We start from the raw sequence: 22888 nt of genomic DNA on the forward strand, positions 1-22888 counted from the left end.
ATAATATAAGAACTTCTTTTGTAAAGAGAATTTCAGGATGACTGTGATATGGATGCGGCCAACCAAATATTCCAATGATAGCTGACATTGACATTTTTGTATGGAACCCTACTTGAAACTTATTTCGTCGAACACCCCAAGGGCAATTTCCTATTGAACACCATTTTTTGCGAATATCATAAGATTAATGATTCAACATGTTATTAATTAATGTAAATCACCACGATTTGCGCCTGAATGATGACAATGGCTATGAGACGGGTGTATGAGCATACATTTTGACAAATCTATTTTGCCTCGCCGATTCGTTCTGCATTTCTTCTCGGCTTTTTCACCGCTTTCGCTACTAGCAGTGAGGTTGCTCGGTCGCTCGCGCACTGTTGGAAAGAGAAGGGTTTTGTCCATTTTCCCCTACATTTTGTCCAATTTTCTTCCCCCAAACTGTTCGTGGCGAATTAGCTGCGAACATCCAATCGACGGAAAACGCGTTGAACCCATGTAAGGTAGGAGAAACGTGGCACGTAGCGTGTTGCCGCGGAGGGTTGGTACACAAAAATGTGTTCTCTCCCTTAGATGTCGCAGAACATCCTCCACCGGCTGCTGGCACCGTGGTAACATTTCGCCTTGATCAACCTGTATTTCGTCCGCACACAGCAACAAACCAGAACCAGAAGGAAGAAGAGAGCGCAGCGAGATGGATCGAGCGGTGTTGCCTTGTTGCTGTGAAAAATTCGCGCAGATCACGCAGGTGAGTGTAGTGTGCACAAACCACCAGCGGACGCCATTAAGTGTTTGGAAAGAAGGAGAGAGTAACCTATTTTGGACAAGAACAAACACCGACTGGCAAACCGAGGACTGTAGGAGGTGTTTGGCAGAATGAGAGCTACAACATCTGTGTGGTGTGCCTTAGCAAGACGTACACGTGTTTTTAAGCTTGTAGGTGTGGTCACGGCACGTACGTGTCCTCCATCGGTATGCTGGCACCCTGATGCATAGGGGTAAAGATTTCGACACACACAAAAGTACGATTTGCGCTCCGTGGTATGGCTCCTGTACGCACGCAGCGTGGGAAAGAAATCCATGGAAATCGGGCCTACAGTTGAGTTGATGTGTGGATGCGAACAACAGCATCATGAGGGAAACGCTTCCGGAGGCAAGCCAGGTAGAAAATGGAAAAAAGGTTTGTTTTGTCGGTCCCTTGCTTCGAGTCCTTTGCTTTTGCAGACAGAACAGTGCCACACACGATGGAGCCAAAATGGGTAAGGGAAGGTCAGACACCTGCCGTCCGCTGAAGGATGCTGCGACCCTGGTGCAAATGTCAAAAAACATTGAACGGGTTACGAAAGATCGTGTGCTGCTTGGCTCGGACCAAAAGGGGAATTGTTTTTTTGCACCTCCGCTCGATTGCTGGGGAGGTTGGGGAAAGTCTTCCACGAGCTCGATTTTTCTCCACCCCGCTTTTTCTGTGATTTTCTCACTCCCTACCGCGAGGGTTGCTTTTCGGTGGTCCGTTCTCCCTCTTAACACTTCCGCAGAGCGGACATCTTCACATAGAAGGCATGCTGCCCAGTGGGGAGCGCCAGCGAAACGGTGCGCTCTGATTGGCTAAGATGCTCCAATTTGCCCTAACGGCGGCGTTTAACCCTTTTGTTTTGGGCTCACTATGGGGCCAGGATCTAAGGCATGGCAGTAGGTAGCACACGCTAGTTGCGCTGGTACTCTTGGGGTAGTGGTGAACACAAAACGCGCTCTACCCAGACTCTGTTCGGTTAGGCGTTTGTGTGGGTGTGACAGGTAGTACCGGTTGGTGCCGGGCATGGAAGACGTGAAAAGAACCCTAAAAACCGAAGCCTCCGAACGAGAAGCTGCTGATTCCGCTGTAGGCCTAGTAAGGGAAGGCTTTTGATCTCGTGTTTGTGGCAGGCAATGGTTTCTTTCTGTAGCAAACAAGAGAGCCCATAGGCCCAAGCCTTACAATGTGTTGACAAGTTGATGGAATAAGTTTTAGAGAGTTACAGTTATCGCTTATGGCATGGTTGTGTTATACTATATTTAGCTAATATTTGGCTGCAGTGATCATTTAACATCACTTATTAGCCGGTCTCGTAGTACAGTCGTCAACTTGTACGACTTAACAACATGCCCGTCATGGGCTCAAGCCTCAAATGGACCGTGCCGCCATACGTACGACTGACTATCCCGCTATGGTGAAGGTAATCTATAAGTCACTGAAAGCCAACCCTACAAGTGGTACAAGCAAGCCTTGACCGACAACGGTTGTTGAGCCAAATGAAGAAGATCATTTAACTAGATATTATGCAACAAACACTGGTCGAACTTCGATTCCTTACCAAGTATTGAATATGTGCTTGTTAGTTGGCACATTTACAAAAAACATACTGATATTTTTCTCGACAGGACGTCCATTTGATTAAATTTGGTGCTTCTATGCACCAAATTACATATTTGATACTAGTCGTATCCAAGATTAGATTACTTATGTCTTTTGGCGATTTCAAACATTCAACGTTATTTTGCATTTGTTAAAAAAAATGAGAAAATTGCACTGATTTGACATATGAACTGTCAAAATTAAAAATTGGCGTAACTCGAGTGTCGCGTAACTCTGGGAAAGACTGTATAGAGAAGAGACAAGGAAAATATAGGTATGTTTAATTTTAATATAAAATGTAAGAAGCATAACGTCCATTTAAAATGAAAAACACTTTGGGACAATTTAACATAAAAACGATAAATTAACTATATAAAACAATCGTCACGCCGCAAGAGAAACTTTTCAATGCATAGACACGCGTACCAACCGCCGAAAGCTCCGCAAGTAGATGTATCGAGTAGGCTTCGACTGGTACAGGGGCTACCGAGCAGCAAAAAAAAAAACAAGGTATGCGCAGGTACACAACGCTCCCGGAGGCTCTAATAACGAGACAGGTAGATAGGAGCCATCAGGTGGCTAATGGCTTTCGACCTCCTGACGTGCCTCCGATCCTGGCCCTGTGGTGGAGCGGAGTTTACCTGATTTGTACAAAATCGGACAGGTGCAAAAACCGAACATGGGCCAACCCCGATTCGCCATCGAATCGGTGTTTCCCGTTATTTTTGCTCACCTTCGCGGAAAGGGGAGTGATTAAAGACGAAGAAACTCCCATTCGTTTCCCACAACAAAAGAGCAAAGCAACTCCCCGAAAGATGAATGAGCGGCGGCACTGATATTGCGCACAAGGGGGGGGGGGGGGCACGTTTAATGTGCCCCCACAATATGTGACGTCGTACACAGCAGTGCGCACCACCACCCCAATCCATTTTGTGTTGTGTGAATTGAGTGTGACCGAAAACTCAACTCATGGGAAGGGGGAGCACTGATGTGGGTTGGAAAAAATGCTGCAACCCCCCTCGAACGTATGGTGCCCGCATTCGGTCGACTTTCATACGCAGCTGCATTGAGTCATTGCGCGCGCTGCCTTCTGCGTGAAAACTCCTACGAAACTGACAGCTGATGGGGATGGAGACAGACGCGCGCACACACATGCACACACATACATGCGTTACACGGAAGCACAGTTATCGCGCGCTACTAAGAAGTTGCGCAGCCCCCCTCCCCCAACGACAAAAGCATTTAAAGACCTCGGCAAGTGGAATTTAAGAGGTCTCGGTACTAGGATGGCAGCATTTACAGGAGGGTTGCGCAAAAGCAGCCCCGCGTATGCGCCATTCGCGCGTTGTTGCCGCGTCACGCTCTTTTCTTGCGGTTGTGCAGTGGTGGGAGCTAACGAAAACAGCGGCTACTTTTGGGCGCAAACACTACGCTTTTGCCACGAGACAGAGAGAGGTAAAGAAGCTTGCGTTACAACGGACACGCGAACGTAGCTGCTGCGTGCTTGGTAGCTTTGAATCGGCAATTGGGAACAAGCAACGGATGCCATTTAAACCCAAGACACAAAAAGGGAGCTTTAAAATGGCTGGATATTTAAATTAATTGTTCAGCTGCTCCAATGACATGTTACTTGTACTTGTACTTGTAATTGTTAGAATAGTAACCATCGAATTGGAGTAGCCTTTGGTTATGTGTTAATAAATGTTAATTCTGTGTTACACTTCCAAACCTTACAGACGTAATATTCAATAAAAATAGTAAAACTTCGTTTTTTTTTTAATTGAAGGTTGTCATTTAACATCATTAGCAAAACAGTTTGAAATGTACAGCCCGTGCGTTGAAACATATTCACATTCCTTTTTTCACCATGGCAACCGAGAGCACAGCACAGCCAAGGAAACGACCGCAGATACCGAAGAAGAACGCATACACAGACACGAGAGCAAATCTTCAAGACGTTTTGTACAACCGCGTTCGAGTGAAAAGGCTGGACGAGAAGAGAGATGTAGATCTTTCCGTTGCGCAGCGTCATTGCACGAGAGGCTGGGGCCCTGGTACCAAGTTCGCTTTGAGATGCTGTTTGGCTTCATCTCATGTTCCACTGAACCAGATATGGCGATCGCGCACAACAGCGCACACAGCATCCCAGCAGGCGCTTATGAGACGATTTAGCAGCGAACGAACCTCCTGCTCACGCACATAAAAGGGGAAAATGAAATGCATTCAGCACGCCGTGTGCTCTCGGTGGGTGAGCGTGCGAGTGAAATGGGTTGTTGTTTCGCTGCACATTCGAGCACATTCTTTCCTTCCTTGGTGTGAGAAACCGTGTAAGTGTAAAATACTGCCAGCGGGCACCACACACACACACACACACACACACACACACACACACACACACACACACACACACACACACACACACACACACACACACACACACACACACACCACACACACACACACACACACACACACACACACACACACACACACACACACACACACACACACACACCACACACACACACACACACACACACACACACACACACACACACACACACACACACCACACACACACACACACACACACACACACACACACACACACACACACACACACACACACACACACACACACTCCCACATCGCGGAGGCCACCTTCAACTTCATCTTCTTTGTACAGCCGGGCCACCGGAGTTGTTGGTGCATTGGACCAGGAACGCATCTTCTTGTGGCCGCACCGAAAAGGCCCGCACTTTCTTACTTGCTTACTCATTCACTGCAGCACACGCTTGCACCATTGCAGTTTCGCAGTAACCTGCGGCAGTACACGCTGCAGTACGCCCCATTGCATGCAGTTCTGGTACTTGATGTAAAGCGCCGGCTACAATTACTTGAACTTCCCCTTCCAGGTGCGATGTAATGGATTTCTACCCCATTTCTTCCACGCTTTTCCAGTAGATTACTCTGCTAGGGTGTTACATCCCCTGGGTCTGGTGACTTAATCGATGCAGTTGCAGTACGCTGATACTGGTGCGTATCGTGCGCAATATGAATGATGCGTTAAATAATTTGATGATGCTGTAACTAATTGAATGAGATTATTTTTGTATTAAGCAGTACACACTATTTTACATTTTTCGATTATTCAACATTCAAATTTGCTGGTTAACAAGAGTATTTCGTTTTTTTGTACATTTTCATCTACGTGTTGTAAAACTATGCATTGGCTGAAATGCGTGTCCTTCCTCTCTGTTCATTTCATCACCGTGGATGAAATAAAACGATGCCATATTTTTTCCCTTTCATTTCATCCCAATATCACACACTCACAACAACAAAATTGCGCTTCTCCTTATTGCCCAACAGGCATGCGCCATTTCTAGCAAATTTTTGTTGCATACTCCATGGGCTTGTAAGGTGGCAGAAAAAAACAACAAAAAGGAAAAAAGGTGGCTGTTTTCCCCTACAATTTTTGTTCCGTTCTTAAACATAGCGCCCCTCTGTTGGTAATGCCATCGCTGACAAGAGGGAGCCAAAAAAAAGTAATAAAATCATGATAAACCATCCCGCCACGCGGCTGCTGTTTGTTGTGGCGTGTTTTGTTTTTTTCCTTTTTGTGGTGCGTTTTATTTCCTATTTTTTTGGGTTTGTCGACACGTGGGAACACATTATTTTTCGCATGCGGTCTTGGTAGGACACGTGTAGCGTTCGTAAAAGAATTGGACAAAAATACGCTCCTCTTTCGTCCTTTCTCTGGTCCCGGGGTATATGTGTGAAAACACGTGGCAAGGGGGGTGAGGAAAAGGGGAATTTTATTTTCGCGTATATTCGCGTATATTGGACATATTCGAAAAAACAGGGAAGTACATCCAATCGAAGCATTCATGTGATAAAACGAACGAATAAAGAGGGAAACAAAAGAAGAGAAACGTTTACTTCTAGAAGATGCGATAGAGATGTTAGAAAGAGCAAAAAACACATCTCCATACGCAATAGCAGATCCTTCTGAGAAAAAAGGGAATGAAATACAACCCCCGCGAATACAAGCAAGGGAACGCGCACGATGCAGAAAGGATGGAAAATAGAGAATGAAGAAAGATATCGCCGCTAAGCAGAAAAGGGCTCCTACCGGGGAAAGGAAGCCTGAAGGCGACAATATATGTTGATCGTCGATTGCCGTTTTTGGTCTTCCGTGTATGCAGGTTTCTCACAGGATCGCAGCATAACGCAGAGTTAGCCGGGTCTTGCTGATGCTGCTCTTTCCTAAATACCTTGGGATTTTTCGTTTTTTCTTATTACTCTCTCCTCACCTTAACATCTCGTAACGGAGAAGGCTGCTGAGAGCAACGGCTAGCGTATCATGAGCCACGTACCAGTTTCGATGGGCTCTGTGTGCTTCCTGTTTCATTCTCACCCTAAAACGCTCGCTCTCGCTTTCGCGCCAATCCCAGTAAACACGATTTTATTTCATCGTTTTCCCCTCGACGGCCGAGACTCGGTGGCGGGAGGTGTTGATTTTCCTCCCCCTTCTTGGAGGGGTGCTCTCGGTACACGATAGTGATGCGCATACCCTCTCTTCCCGCACATGTGTGTAAGCACGCGCGAAGAGCAGTCGCGCAAGGGGAATGCGTGTAATTTATTTTGAATATTTTGAAATGTACTTTCGATGAAGAAGCCATGCACAGAGAGAGGAAGATCTGACTGTTTACTGGGACTGTGTGTGTACTTTCTGTTTGTAAGGGAAAAAAGAACAGCGTGTGAGGGTTTTTTGATTTCTTCTTCGCTTCACTTCTCCCCTACACATCATTTTGCTGGCAAAAGAAAAGCCCGCGTACTGCGCGTACTGCGCGCACGATTGCAAGTGCTTCAGTGCCTTTGAAGACGATTTACAATCCTATTAGAATTCGTTTGTTTTGGTTTCGGCAGCTGCTGCTGTTGGGCGAACACGCGCCTGTTTAATATGGTTGAAGCGAACGTAACGAATGGAATAGTGTCGCATGCAGACCGGGAAGTGCATCAACGAGCAATTCTTCTTATGGGATTAAACCTATCCTCTCCTTCTTATTGTATGGCCGGACAACTTTTCTCTGGTCCAAGAGGTTTTTTTAGCGCCAAAAGATTATTTACAAAAAAGGGGTGGTACAAAGGGCGCATCCTTGTTTCTTTCTTACATCTCAATTGGCTTTCGGCTCCCTTTTGTGCTTGCTTGTCATTCAAGTTGGACAACCCCCCGGTGAACCATCTTGACGGTTTTGAATGGTTACGAGGCTAGCCCTTTTCCGGGCGAAGGGTCCTTTGTTGTTTCGATTCGCCCGAAATAGGGCGTGTTTCAAAAGTGTATCATACGAACAGGAATGCAGCCCCGCTGGAAGGTAGCATTTTGTTTTAGTTAGTGAATTTCTCAACTGGTAGAGAGAGGAACGTCTGTACTGATTGAACGCTTGCGCTAGACTCATTCTTTATTCCTTGTTTCCTTCATTCGTCCCCTCAATACAATTCCCAAGCAACAAATTCAAGTGACAGAAGGTCATATGTTTATACCGTACAAATTCATTACTCAACATAGCCGCCCCCCGTTGAAAGGTAGCTTTCAACCCTTATTACGAAACCTCTCTTTCTTCCTTCTGTCCGGGCAGTATGCAGATCTTGGTGATGGCTCTTCTGTAAATTCCATCCTTCGTTTTCACATCAACCACTCGAACCAAGCCGTCATCACCAGGATAAATCTTCAGCACTCGGCCGAAGCGCCATTTGAGAGGGGGAAGGTTGTCCTCCTTCAGCAGGACCATAGTGCCCTCCCGAACGTTGTCTCGCCTTGAAGTCCACCGGGTACGCGGATGCAAACCAGACAAGTAGCCTCGATTCCATCGCTTCCAAATCCGCCGAACATACTCCTGCAATTGTTGATAGCGGTCCAGGCGGTTGCCTGGAATCTCAGCATAAGATGGCTCAGGGACCGATGTAAGCGCCCGTTGAATCAAAAAATGACCCGGTGTCAGAATTTCCAGGTCCTCTGGATCGTTGGAAAGTGCAGTTAACGGTCGCGAGTTCAAACAAGCCTCCACTTGAACTAAGATAGTTTCCAGGTCGTCTCGCCGCAAGATACTGGATCCTATCGTCGCCTTGAGATGCCGTTTAAGCGACTTCACTGCGGCCTCCCAGATCCCACCGAAATGGGGTGACCGCGGAGGGATGAAGTTGAAGGTGATCCCTTCCGTTCCGCAGTAAGTTGTAACAGCATCCTGATGTTGTTGTTTCTGGAACAGCTCATACATCTCCTTGAGCGCTCGATCAGCTCCCCGGAAATTTTTGGCGTTGTCGCACTGGATTACGGATGGTTTACCGCGACGAGCTATGAAACGCTTCAATGTAGAAATGAAGGCTGGAGTAGACAAATCGGCAATAAGCTCCACATGTACTGCTTTGATCACAAGACAGACGAAAACAGCAACATAGCATTTGATTGGAGCAGCCTTCTTGTTGGTTTGTCTATAGAATAATGGACCACACAGATCCACACCAGTGTTGTAGAATGGGAGAACTGGGTTTACGCGTTCGCTGGGCAAATCTCCCATGATTTGCTCTGCCGTTGTTGGTTTGGATCGGAAACAACTTACACACTCATATACGACCTTTCGTGCCAGGTTGCGTACGCGAAGGGGCCAGAATCTCTCACGCAGGCTAGATATGAGCTCTTGTTGTCCCGCATGCAGATATTGTCGATGATAAGAACGCGCAATCAGTAGGGTCAATGGGTGAGAAAACGCTAAAATTATCGGATGTTTGCGTTCATACGAAACAGGCGCGTTTCGCAAACGACCACCCACACGTAGGATACCCTCTTTCAGAATAGGTGTTAGCGTTTTCAGTTTTGAGTTCGGCTTGACCGCTCCAGTTTGACGAACATCCCGAAGCTCCTCAGCAAAGGTTTCTTGTTGGGCCAGACGAACGAGCGTTAGAGACGCTGACACTAATTCATCTATTTTTAGAAACCCCTTTCGTAGATTTCCGCGGTGTGTCGGTTGACAATTGTACATGAATCGCAGCAGATATGCCGTAAGTCGCACCAATTTTTCGTAAGATGAAGAAAGATCGAATAGAAAATTTGGCGGTACCTGTTGAGATGTGGCTACAATCGATCGCTCTTCCAAATCTTCCGAGGAAATTTCAGTATTGGGTTTGTTCGTAGGCCAAGCTTGACTTGGAAGATGCAACCATGAGGGCCCTTGCCACCAAAGTTGGGAATCCATGAGCTGCAAAGGCATCATTCCCCTGGAAATAATGTCAGCTGGATTGTGCTCGCTGGCCACATAACTCCAAGGCATCTTGTAGGTTTGGTGCTGGATTTCCGCAACTCGGTTCGCAACGAACTGTTTCCAACGGGAAGGACTGCTTGAAAGCCAATGAAGAACTATCTTTGAATCAACCCAGAAGTTGATTTTAAGCTCCAATTTCACCCCTTGCTTCACCTTCTGCCATAAGTGTGATAGTAACAACGCTCCCGACAACTCGAGCCGTGGAAGGGACACGTTTTTCTTCCGTTTGGTATTAGGTATCGGTGCCACCTTTGACTTAGCACATAACAACCGTACTGAGACTTGGCCATCGGACGATTCTGCTCGTATGTAGATACAGGCGCCATAAGCCCGTAGGGAAGCATCACTAAATCCGTGAGCTTCAATTCGCACTGTTCCACCAATTGCTCGTCGTGGAATTGTCAAGCTAGTCAGATCAGCGAGTTGTTCTCTGAAGCGCAACCAGAATTGTTGCCGTTCAGACTCCAAAGGTTCATCCCAGGTATTTTCGTTCTTCCAGAGCTCCTGCATGAAACACTTTGCTACTACAATGACTGGTCCTAACAGTCCAAGAGGATCGAACAACTTAGCTGAGTCTGATAACGCAATGCGTTTGGTGATGATTTCTGATTCCTTCCAACCAGGCACACTAAACCCTAGCTGGTCCGATGATGGCATCCATCTTAAACCCAAAGCCTTGATGGATGTGCTGCGATCGATGTTCAAAACATCTCCCTCGATTTGTAGTTCAGCTGGTATTTGCTCCAGTAACTCAGACGAGTTTGAAGCCCATTTGCGCAGGTGAAATCCTGCCGATTGTAGAAGCTGATTTATTTCGCTGCAAATAATCCGGCCATCTTCAACAGATTCCACACCGGTGATCATGTCATCCATGTAAAAATCTTGCTCGAGGACCTTGGATGCCCTGGGATATCTTGTTTCTCCTTCCTTAGCCAACGCTTGCAGACAACGGGTGGCCAAGTAAGGTGCGCAGGCTGTGCCGTACGTAACGGTTTTCAGCTGATAGATGCGAATTCTATCATCAGCAGATTCTTTCCACAGGATGCGTTGAAGTGGACGATCGGATTCCTTCACCCAAATTTGGCGATACATTTTTTCAATGTCAGCCAAAATCGCAAATCTGGGTACTCTAAATCGGAGTAACAACGACAAAAGATCATCTTGCACTGAAGGTCCCACCATCAGTGCATCGTTGAGGGATACCCCTGTATCAGTAGAACTGGATGCATCAAATACGACTCTTAGCTTAGTCGTGAGGCTGTCGGGTCTTACTACACAATGATGCGGCATGTAATATGTCTTTCCAATGTCATGGCGGTCAGATGGAATTTCTTCCATGTGTCCTAGATCGAGATACTCCTGTAGGAATTTAGAATATTCCTGCTTCAATTTCGAGTCGATATTTAATCGCCTACAGAGCGATTGTAGCCGCCGTGATGCAGCTTCATAAGAGTCACCTAGTTGATTAAGCCTTTCAGTACGCGTTGGTAAGGCTACCACGAAACGGCCTTCGTGGTCTCGTGAAGTTGTTTGTACAAATGCTGCCTCACACTCAGCTTCCTCGACGGATAACATCGCAGGGGAGTAGCAGCCTTCCAGTTCCCAAAACCGGCTTAGTTGGTCATTCAGCGTCATGACGTTGAGCACTAAGGAAGAGTGTGTTAGACCTTGGCTTACCTGACCTGAGACAATCCAACCCAGCTCCGTGTTTTGCAGTAGTAGTTTTGGGCTATTCAACCGAAGAATGTTACCCAAAAGTAGATCGTTGTAACCTTCTCGCCCAATAAGTAGATCAATTGGCCCTGGCTCATAGAAATGAGGATCCGCCAACGTCACTCCCTTCGGTAGGTTCAATCCTTCCGGATTGACTGCATGTGCTGGCTGGTCCCACGTCACTTCTCGCAGCACATGGAACTTCCAGCTTGCCTTGAAGGTAGAGCAGTGAGAGTGGATAGCAAGGCTCACAGAATGATGAGACGAATGCTGTGCCTTCCCTATTCCACCAAGCAGATGATGCTCGTTCCTCTTCTGGACTCTCAACAGCTGTACCAATCGTTCCGTAACAATGTTGATCTGTGAACCTCCATCCAGTAAAGCTCGAGCCCAGATACGTGTTCCGTCAACATTCACTACTTGTACCATTGCTGTTGGTAACAGGATTATTTTTTCGAAATTGTTGCGCGCACAATGTTGAACAATAGAAGCCGGTGTAGCTGCTTCTGCATTTGATGTAGACGGCAGTGATGACGCTGATGCTAATGACGACTGATCAATTGGAGAATTCGGTTTGTGAAGCATCGTATGATGATTTCGCTGACATACACGGCAAGATCCGGACGAACAATCCTTTCGCTGATGACCCGCCGACAAACAGTTAAAACACAACTGTCCGTTCCTCACTAGCTCGTGTCGCTTTTCCACAGATGCATTTCGAAACACTTCGCACAGGTACGCAGCATGTGAAGCCCTTTTGCAGAATGAACAAACCTTTGTGGCCGGCTTAACCACGCTGTACACTTCGTTGCGGGTTTTCATTCTGCCTCCAGCTGTTGTTGCTTCACTTGTTCGATTCCTGTCTGGAGCCATGGCTTGCAAAACAGTTGCGTGGCTGCGAAGGAATTTCATGATCTCGTCATACGTGGGAACATTGGTTGAGCTATGATGTATTTCCCATTGTTTAAGTGTGGCCAGGTCTAATTTAGAGCAGACCATGTGAGCTAAGAGCACGCTCCATCCTTCCGTGGCCACTCCCATTCTAGTCGTCATTTTAACACCACGCTCAAAACTGTCAATTAAAGAAATCAGTGATTCGTATGATTCCTTTTTCATGTGTGGTATCGCAAATAATCCATCAAGATATCGTTTCACCACTAGCTTTTTGTTTTCGAATCGCGTTTTCAATACTTCCCAGGCAACAGAATAATTTGCGTCGGTGATTTCGATGTCTCCTACTACGTTAAGAGCATCCTTTTGAAGAGAGCCTTTTAAGTATCGTAGCTTGTCTACGTCGGCTAAATTCTTATTGCGATCAATAAGACTGAGAAAGGCATCTCGAAACGGTAACCAATCTTCCATCTTTCCATCAAAAGTTGGCAAGCGCATTTCGGGAAGTTTTGTGTGTGGCATGGTATCGCGTGTTGGTGTGGAAACTACACTTGATGACAAGTTTCTTTCAATTGCCAATGAAAGCTCAAAATGGCGGTTCTCGAAAGAGGCGTACTCTTCTTCTTCTTGTTCGAACTGTGCATTGGAAGAAGAAACCAAATTGTTGGTGTGCCATGTTTCATATTCCGTGGATAGCATCGACAAGCGTGACGCACATCCTTTCAGAAAAGCGGCATCCGCTCTTGTTGCATGCTGTAGTGCTTGATCAATGCGGTCCAGCCTTTGGTCGAAATGCTGACGCATTCGCTTTCTTTTCTCCGCCAGCATTGCTGCTGTTGGAAAAGTAGGACTTGAATTTACTGATTCAAAACCTGCAAACTCACTCTCCGAAGCTTCTCTTGCCACGGCTGCCCTCAGTATTGGATTGGCTTGGACATGATCGCTGTCTGATGCAGCTTGCACATGTGATACACGATGCGATGCGTCTTGTTCCTCAAACGCCGCCGACGTCGTTGGAACTGGTGAACCAGGCATTTTCACTTGTAACAAAAAACACTTTTCACAACACTGAATGTTCGTAAAATAGTTCAATTTGTTCCGTACTCTACCCGTAGAATTAGTTCAAACCACGCGGTTTTATTGTTCGCACACTCACGCACACACCCGGATTAACACACGCGGAACTTTGCTTTACCCGAGAAGAGAGAATTGTTCACTCGCGCACACGCTCACTCCGTTTGAATAACGCGCGCGAACCTTTATCTTAACCCGAAAAGAGAGAATTGTTCACTCGCGCACACGCTCACTCCGTTTGAATAACGCGCGCGAACCTTTATCTTAACCCGAAAAGAGAGAATTGTTCACTCGCGCACACGCTCACTCCGTTTGAATAACGCGCGCGAACCGTATTGTTCACAATACGTTTGTTAGCACCGACCACGTTTTCCACGAATTAAAACGTTCGATATGCCTTAAGCAGGGAACTTGCCTCCTTGCACTGAAAACACTTCTTGCGTATTCGAACGACTGATGATCGATCACAAGCAAAAAGATACCGTACCGACCGCGTTTCCACAGATTGAAAACGTTCGATGTACGTGTATAGGGAACTTGCTCACCTACACTTGAAACATACAACTTTGAATTCAATGTTCACTAACACTTGAACAATGTATTGTTCAACAAGCGTCCAAAAGACTGAGGCTTGACCGTCAGAAACAATAACTGGCACCGACCACGTTTCCACGTATTGAAAACGTTCGATATGCTTTGTACAGGAACTTGCAAACCTGCACTGGTAATTTCTTGTGAATTCGAACGGCAGCGGTTCGACGACACACACTAATGTATCGCACCGACCACGTTTCCACAGATTGAAAACGCTCGATGTGCGTGTGTAGGTAACTTGCGCACCTACACTGGAACAAACGATACCACCAACGACGTTCCACGAATTGGAAGTCAGGTACTCGGTTTGTGGGGACACTTGCACTCCCGCACTGAAGCTACACAACACTTCTCACCGAAAACGTTCTACACTTTGAACGCTCGATGCACCAAATGTTGCGTATCTGGACTTCACAATTAAGCCACTTGTGAAGTGCACGATCTAACGCATGCGTATGCTCAAGTATGAGCCTGTCCGAACGCGCACAGCTATTTTACACGCACACTGAATGTCCTAGTGTCCAACTCACACTGTGACACTCGCGCGAACAATACACTGCCGTTATGCACACTTCCTCAATCTCTCTACGAGTATCGAAACAGCAAACGCACAATACACTGCCACTAATGCACCCGTGTGCAACGAATTGTCGTTATCTCGATAGCCAATTCTATCCGGTTCGAAGGACCATAATGTTTTAGTTAGTGAATTTCTCAACTGGTAGAGAGAGGAACGTCTGTACTGATTGAACGCTTGCGCTAGACTCATTCTTTATTCCTTGTTTCCTTCATTCGTCCCCTCAATACAATTCCCAAGCAACAAATTCAAGTGACAGAAGGTCATATGTTTATACCGTACAAATTCATTACTCAACACATTTCAAAGGGCTTCTTTTCGAGGTTTGGGCGCGCGCGTGTATGTAAAGCAATTCTGGTCTACCCAATTTCGTTCCTTTCCGTGTCCACGTGCGTGTCCTTTGCAATGGCCCCGGGATCGGATAGGTTTTCTCAGTATTATTGGTTTCTCCCTACATTCCATTCGTTCAGTTTTGTTTGGGTTTCTTTTCTTCAACTTTTTCATCCATCCCTGAAATGCCCTGGAGTGGCGACACGAGTTAATTTAACAGAATGTGGATGAGTAACAGGAAACAACCGGTTTTTCTGTCAATGGTTGTCCTTAAACTGGCTCTGGCTCTGTGCTGCATTCTCTGTTTCTTTTGTTACAACCCCAGCTGCGTGCTTTGTAAAATTATGAGGAAGGAGCAGTTCATTGCAGACAAAAATAGTCCATAAAATTTATTTCAAACGAGTAAAATTGTAATATGTAAGTGGAATGAATATGTAATATGAATATGGAATTCCTATCGTCATGATCAAATCCGGACTGAATCAAGATCAATTTAGTCTGCATGTTATGAATCGTTTTCCATCGTTATTCCAAAATGCTCTCCTTGGAAACACCCTCTTAAAAATCAACAAACCCCGCTGGGTCGTGCGCTAAAGCGGGATGAAGCATTGCCTCCAAAGGTTTCAATTGCAACCTGAACTAACGAAGGGAGTTGGAATTCCATATGTATGCGTCATCGGAATGACTTTGGCTGGAAACTAGGGCATAGGATGCGCAGCAGCAGCGGAATGCTTCGGATCCATTAGACCCAACAAACTACGACTAGCGACGTGTGGGTGGATCCCTCTGTTGATTCGTGAAAGGAGAACATTTGCCAAGCCAGGAAAGATATTTCAGGGGTTCGGTAGTTTGTTTATTCGTTTGTTTGTCAAGCAAGTTTTCCAGAAGCGGCCACAGTATACACACACGTTGGGACACGTTTGTCCGCAGGGGCACAGTTGCAGTTGTTTATAGTTGATGATTTCCGTCCTGGAATCAGTTTAATTATAGCGCTGATTTTTGGATTGAACCACATTTAGATATTAGTTTAGTGCAAGACTTAAAAAAGTGAAATACAGTTCTAAAGTGCAATTTACAGTGAAAGTAGTTAGCTAAAGTTGGTTTTATCGATACACGTTGTAGTTGTGGAAAAGATAGTAAATAACGAAGGTGTTTTGTCGTCGAATACAATGTAAATGTGGTGCACAATATGTCCGGCAAAGGTGACGATGAGTCTACAGGAAACAGTGAAAAGGATTGGGAAATATTCGACATACTTTGTGGCGAAGAGGTAATAAATGGTTTTGAAATTGTGATTAGATACATTCAATTCCGGAAAAAATGTATATAACATGATAGCAAAGTGTATAAACGCCTGTATATGTACCTAATATATATATATATATATATATATATATATATATATATATATATATATATATATATATATATATATATATATATATATATATATATATATATATATATATATATATATATATATATATATATATATATATATATATATATATATAATATAGCTTTTGGTATGTGTTTAAATAAGTATTTTTGTTGAATAATAAATCTATATCCTTTCCAATAACAAAGAAGGCAATGCCAATGCGGCCTTTGTGCCAATTCTAGTGAACAAAAGGCATTCCCAATGTTAATAACAAACAACTGGAAAGACCTCGCCAGCAGGCTGGTTACTATGGAGATGGTAGCTTGTTAGGTTACCTTCCACTGTCCGACGGAAGCCGACTCTATTTGAGATAGTACACGCGGTTATCGATTAGAATCGTTGCAAAAAAGGCACCTTGTTCTGGAATAAAACGCAGTACATAGGCAGTTACCCATTCCGACACATAATTGCCATCGTTTAGGGAACACAACAAACTGCTGCCTCCTTCTGTATGGAACGGAAGTAAGGCTTTGAGGTTCTAACACAATGGTTTGAGCACGACGGCGTTCCTACGGGCCTTAAGCAAAAATCCGATAATATGAATCAAACTTCAAACTCCCTCCCCAGAGGTTACCATCGGAATTGGGCGCAAACTGGAGCGCCAACAATGGGAGGCGTCAGCTTTTCTTTCCGTTTCAGAATGGTGGAAAATTGTGAACGCGTTTTTCTTTAACATCGGAGCGTCGTGCTGATAACGTGCAATTTTGTGACGGCAGCCCGCAGTTCAATACAAGACAGTTTTGCAGCAGTGCATGTAGTTTTCACCCTTTTTTCCAATCGCTAGTTGCTGCAATTGTGTCGCGAGACGTTATGGCGTCCGGAAATGTTGAGGAAAAGTGCATTGTTTTTTTGAACGTTTTTATGTGTTGTTGCTTTTAAAGGGGAATTGTGTCACTGGAAAATTCTAACGCTCAAAGGGTGCACCGAACGAAAGGTGTTGATAAGAAAGAAAGAACATCCGTTGTACTGCATGCATTTGAGTGTGGTTGTGCAATGGAGGAGTAGTGAACTGAAATGAATGCAACGGAAGGACGACCTCGGCATACAAGCGGATGTCGATTCGAGCGCAAAAGTGAAAGTGACACTAAAAGTTTAATGTACCGTATGTGTTATGTTGCTGTTACCGGATTATGTTAAGATAAGGTTTTGTTATTGAAGTCCTTCCCTTCCTTCGCTCGGAAGATAGTAAGTGCAAAGAAATATTAGTTTTTGTACAGCGTATTTGTAATTATCGAAGATTGAGTGTGGATTTGGAGTTATGGAAGAAGAGAAAATGTGTTCTGTTCTGACAAATGAAATAACAGTGATATTTGATGAAAGCATGCTTAAATATCATTCGATCGTCGTAAAAAACGTGATAATGAAGCAAAGGAATGAACTGGATGTTTGCGATGTTTGGTCAATTACGAGTCCATTATTTTCTTGGGGTTGTTGTCCTACTTACTTACTTACTTACTTACTATGGTTCCAAATTGATACAGTGTAAAATCAATTATTTTCTGGAAGAAAAATCATAACAGGACATGAAACATAGAATAAAACTCCAAAGAATATAAATATGTTCGAGTTCTTCTTAATAAGGATCTCTATCCAAACGCCATAATGTTTATTGCCATTGAATGGGGTGCTCTGCTTTCAGCAAGCTAGATAGACAGGCCTACATAAAAGTAGGTCATTCAGACCTAGAATAGAAATAACCTGAACGGGGAAACCCAATGCGCCATTGTTGGTGTGTTAGTTAAAACGAATGCGCGCGGTGATGGGCTTGATTGAATGAGGACAACCGTGGGAAGCGAGTCCTATCCACCCCACTGGCACTAGCTCGGATAAACAAATAAACAAAAAAATTACGTCCTGATTCCTGATACACGTTCCGCTTCTCCGCTGCCCCCTTTCCAATGTCAGCATAGACTGGCAGGCAGATTCGCCTTCCAGCAGGTTGTTTAATGTAGAAACGGAAACTAATGCATACTCGTATGCGGTGTGTAAGGTCTCTGTGTACTACAGATTACGATTTGTGGTACTTAATAAAGTTTTTTCGGGGATCATGCGTGGTCTTGCTATTTTGATTTGAACTTGTCAGTAAAGAAATTTGGTTGCACGTGAGCTTTGTGAAAACTTTTGCATTTTGTGGTCTTTTTTCTGGGTTGGGTATTCTAGAACATGCCAAAACATCACACTCCCCACTCTCCAGTACATCATCACCATCATGTAAGTATTGTGGCTTCGGTTATCTCACTGATCAGCTTTTAATGCTTCTATTTCACTCTCAGCCACCTCCACCATCTTGCAATGATCATCTGGCACACTCGATCGATCTGGCCACAACGCTCCGGAGCGAGTTGGCCGCGTCGACATACAAGCGAGACCGGCTTATGGCAGAACTGTCGGACGTGAAGAGCTCGCTGTGTTCTAAAGAAAGTGAGTGTGAATCTTTGCGTGCCCAAAGTGCTCGCCAGACGTCATTGATCGGTTCCTTGCAACAACGACTGGCAGCGTCCGAGCAGCGGGAAAAGACACTTCACAGCCGAAGTGAAACGGTCATGCACACACTGCACCGCGACAAGAGCCACCTAGAGGATAAGATCAAGGAACTAAGCGGAAAGCTGCACCGTTTGCAGTGTGAGCTAACGAAGGAGGAAGGGTTGCGTGACCAGGCACGCTGCCAGCTGCAGGATCTGGTGCGAAGACTCTGTCTGGTGCTGGGGGTGGATGTGTGCGACGGTGCTCATCTGACGCCGGAATGTGTGCTTGCCAAGACGGGCGAAACGGTGTCGGAAGTGCAGAGACTGCGGGCGAAGTTGGCCGGTACCTGTGAGAACCTATCCTCGACCGAATCGGAGCTGTTGAGTACGAAGGCGGCTGCTTCGGCGGAAAAGACTCGTCTTCACACACAGATCGAGGGTCTGCAGTCACTAGCGCAGGGTTTAGAGGGACGGTGTCGACAGGCAGAACGTGATCTGCAGGTGACGCGCGATCGGTTGGCTGAATGTGAAGTTACCGGTGATAAACTGAGAGGTAAGGGTGAGGCTTTGTACTTAGAAGATTTTGAATATAACAGCACTGTTTACTACATGTTGCAGAGGAATTGAGAGGATTTGAGTCACGCTGCTGCAGATTGCAGAACAGCTATGATCGGTTGCAGACGGAGCGCTTGCAGTTCCTGCGTACGATTGCAACGATCGTAGGAGTCAGCGAACCATGTGAGAATAACCTCCGGGACAAAATCCGGGACCTGACCAATCATAGTCAGGCATTGCATGATGTAAGTATGTTGCGTTATGATAGCTAACTACACGCGTTTGCTAATATTCGAAGTCTGTTTTAGCAAGTTTCCCAGCTTCGTGAACAACACCACCAGGAAGCTGCTAAGCATCGCGAACACCAGGAAGCTAGTGCCTGCCGATTGAAGGGGGAGGAGCAGCACCGGATGAATCTGGAGGAACGGCTCGAGAAAGCGTGCCACGAACTGCAACACTTCCGATCGGAACACACGACGGTAAGGAGAGCAGAGGGGCTAGATTTGATTTTAAAATAGTACAATTATTGAGGGATTTTCAGCTGAGCGAGTACCTATTACGGTTGGCGAGAGCACTCTGCTGGAGTGAATGTACGGAACCACCGGCCCCGGGCAGTGACACGACGATCCTCAGCGAAACGTTGCTCGAACGTGCGGAGCGTCTGGCAAACCATCACGAGCATCATATTCACGGCACGTGTGATAAGGTGAGTACAGCTTGCTTTGTCACGGCTTTGTCACAGTTATAACATGCGTTCCATGTATCACTCGCATGTGCTCACCATTTGCAGAGCTGCTGGGAGGCTATCAACCATAACCATCATCACCATCATCACACCTCGCATTCCCATTCGGCGTCAAAGATACGCCGTGAGCGTTCATGCACCGATCTACCACTGAAGGAAGTATGATTGTGCCTTTGTTTTGTTCGACCATTTCACCCAGCATCTCATGCCCATTTCATTTTTAGAGCTCAACCCTGTACCATATGCAACGCAAGGTGCGCGTACTGAAGGAACAGATCCAGCGACGCGATCTTCATCTTGAGCTGCTGCGGCGCAAGATTGCCCTCCTGGAGGATAACGCAAGGGGGAAAGCCACATTACAAGTACACAATCATATGCAAACACAATTTTAGAGGGCTCCAGGGGGTTTCATTGCTTGCGTCGCTTTTCCAGAGACTCGGGATGCAGTAATTACACATCTTTCGTTCACTTGTCTTTTGTCTCCGATAGACAGAGCGGGACGAGGCTATGCACAAGGCAAGGAAGAACTCGAAGCAAGCCGAACGAACCACCCAGCAGTTGGCGGAAGTGAAGGCCCAGCTGGCGGAAGTGAAGCACCAGCTGACAGAAGCTTCCGAGTACAAGATTACTGCCCTCGAGCGGGCCCGCAAGTGTGACGAGCTGCAAGCTCGGTTGTGCGATCTCGAAACGGAACGGGAGCGGCTGGTTGGGCAATTGGCCTCGTATAAATCGCGTGCCCGATCCGCGGTGGAAACTTCACACGATCGTCGTGTGCGCGACGAGCATGCTATGTCGGTAGGTAGTAGAGCTCTCTCAAAGGGAAATGCCCTTCTTTCATCCCAATTTTGTTTGCAGCATCTTCGGGAGGAGCTGTCGCGTGTGAAATTGCAGCTGGCCGACACAAACCACCGACTGTCGCAGCTGCAGGTCTTCCGCACCTCGGTCGCCAAGCTGCTGCACGTGTCGGACTGTGCCGATTCGGAAATTCTACAGAAGCTGCAATCGGTGTGCAGCGACCACGGTCACCATCACCATCACCATCGGCACCACAGTGCGTCCAATCTATCCAACCGTCGGTACGATTCCTCCTCACCATCGGGTGAGGTGCACGTGTCTCGGTACGATGACATACTGACGGGAGGCGGATCTGGTGCGGCCGGATCGCAATCGATCGGTTGTCGTCCGCTTAGCTCCAGCCCGGTTCACAATCGACGCTACATTGATTCGGGATTTAATGATCACGATCATCACTTTGAGGATGATTTTGATTTTCATAAAAAATATTAGTTCACTGCCGGGGTGGAATTCCGGCCGCCATCCAAACCAAGCGTGTATTCGACGACAGAACGGAGTTGTTCACTGCCAAGGAAAGAAGAAGTTTTCCAAAAGAGCGTTATTGGATGGATTACAAAGAAATACAGCAAAAGTTATACTGTTTGGCAAGATTATGCTTAAGGGCTGGTGTTTCTTTAGGCTCGTTTTGATTTTGTATTCCTATTTCTACAGCACGGCTCTCAAATCGTTCGGGATAAGCCCACCCATAGTGCATTAAGTAGATCAGGTGATGGAAAAGCGCCTTTAGGGGATTACCACATATGGGAGACCTTAAGTCATTTTAAAACAGTTAACTATTAGTTTTCGAACACGAAACATGGTAAGTAGAACTGATTTCTTGAATCTTTAGTGCAAATTTGTTTTTTTTTTACTTCATCGCAAAAATGAGTCTTATTAACGAGATAGTTGATGCCTTTTTTAGTCACAAAAACTAAAATCAAGAAGGCAAGAGTACCAAGTTCGCTTAAATCGTTTATACGTCTCGTAGATAATCTCGTAGTAGAAAGAATGGCTAAAGTAGTAACATAAAAGATTTCTTATTTGATATCCTTAAATATGTCGCAAACATAGTGAATTTTACTGTAAGTTCCGGATATAGCACTATTTTTTTTGCATTGCAATACCTGTGTTCAATCCATAATTTAATATTAAATAAGAACCCGCAAAGCCTAAAATACCTTCAAACAGTACATTTAATTAACAAAAAGAAAACAAAAACTTTTAAAGCCACATAAAAGCCTTAAAATTCCTAGTTTCTGCACGAATCGCATGAGTGAGCGTATAAAAGTACTCAATTTAATCAAAATTACCCATTTAACATTAATAAATTTATTTTGCGCGCGAAATCAGCGTATTTCGGGAACAAACTGTGCCCACTTTCGAAGACCTTAAAGTCCATATAGGTCATTGCTCTTGGGTTTGACAGTTGCTTCATTCTTTTTTATGCACACATGCTGGAAGTGAATGGGTTGTTAATTTAGCTTTTTGTTTTCTGATTAGGGTGCTGTTTTAGTTTATCTTAATTTAAGTGAGCCAAGAATATGTTCAAAAAAAATCATATTTTATTAATTGGATGGAGAATACGATGCAAAATGTAGATAAATGAACTGGACTTCTTCTACTTACTTTTATTTGTCAATTCCTTAAGCATGCATCACGCTCATTTTCACTACCCGTTCTTTACTTGCGTACAGTGCTCGTTTTGATGTGAGCTTTCATGCCCCCCCTCTCCCACTTCTTACTATACAGGGCAGCAGTGGCGGATTTAGGGTATCGGGGGCCCTAGGCGGTAAGACGAGTTGAGGATCCCTGTAAATGGAAAATTGTGTTTTCAGGGGCGGGGGGGGGGGGGGTAGGTACCGGCACTGAGCTTTTGCTGTAGGGAGATTGACAGTAAACTTAGGAAATGCTGGGGGCCCCTGCAGTAATCAGTCACAGGCTCTACAATTTTTGCT

At 45.5% G+C, this 22888-nt stretch overlaps 2 protein-coding genes across 5 annotated transcripts; one reads left to right on the forward strand and one right to left on the reverse strand.

Annotated features, from left to right (window-relative positions):
• Positions 1-623: 623 nt before the first annotated feature.
• LOC121596302 (coiled-coil domain-containing protein 170) lies at positions 624-21557 on the forward strand. Of its 3 annotated transcripts, none has more exons than XM_041921120.1 (10): positions 624-748; positions 18495-18545; positions 18608-19352; positions 19418-19599; positions 19663-19833; positions 19896-20060; positions 20145-20258; positions 20324-20461; positions 20589-20894; positions 20955-21557. In XM_041921120.1, the coding sequence occupies exons 1-10, from the start codon at positions 695-697 to the stop codon at positions 21384-21386; spliced, it is 2358 nt and encodes a 785-aa protein (XP_041777054.1). In that variant the 5' UTR covers positions 624-694; the 3' UTR covers positions 21387-21557. The 3 variants fall into 3 exon arrangements, with proteins under 3 accessions (XP_041777054.1, XP_041777052.1, XP_041777055.1); XM_041921118.1 differs by lacking the exon at positions 624-748 and adding an exon at positions 15641-16163; XM_041921121.1 differs by lacking the exons at positions 624-748; positions 20145-20258; positions 20324-20461 and adding an exon at positions 15641-16163 and having other exon boundaries at positions 20955-21556.
• LOC121596301 lies at positions 7699-14854 on the reverse strand. Of its 2 annotated transcripts, none has more exons than XM_041921116.1 (2): positions 13724-14854; positions 7699-13649 (listed from the first exon to the last, which is right to left on the reverse strand). In XM_041921116.1, exon 2 carries the CDS (start codon positions 13351-13353, stop codon positions 7999-8001), a length of 5355 nt encoding a protein of 1784 aa, XP_041777050.1. In that variant the 5' UTR covers positions 13354-13649; positions 13724-14854; the 3' UTR covers positions 7699-7998. The 2 variants fall into 2 exon arrangements, with proteins under 2 accessions (XP_041777050.1, XP_041777051.1); XM_041921117.1 differs by lacking the exon at positions 13724-14854 and having other exon boundaries at positions 7703-11073; positions 11172-11262.
• Positions 21558-22888: the final 1331 nt, after the last annotated feature.

This window comes from Anopheles merus, chromosome 3R (genome assembly GCF_017562075.2).
Source record: "Anopheles merus strain MAF chromosome 3R, AmerM5.1, whole genome shotgun sequence".
NCBI lineage: Eukaryota > Metazoa > Arthropoda > Insecta > Diptera > Culicidae > Anopheles > Anopheles merus.

Bases quoted from the DNA above. Each gene is read 5' to 3' on its own strand.
- LOC121596301 (XM_041921116.1), bottom strand. From the start codon at position 13,353: ATGCCTGGTTCACCAGTTCCAACGACGTCGGCGGCGTTTGAGGAACAA.
- LOC121596302 (XM_041921118.1), top strand. From the start codon at position 16,083: ATGTCCGGCAAAGGTGACGATGAGTCTACAGGAAACAGTGAAAAGGAT. The intron at 20,259-20,323 runs GTATGATTGTGC...TTTCATTTTTAG, and splicing joins CCGATCTACCACTGAAGGAA to AGCTCAACCCTGTACCATAT. The intron at 20,462-20,588 runs GTACACAATCAT...TGTCTCCGATAG, and splicing joins GGGGGAAAGCCACATTACAA to ACAGAGCGGGACGAGGCTAT.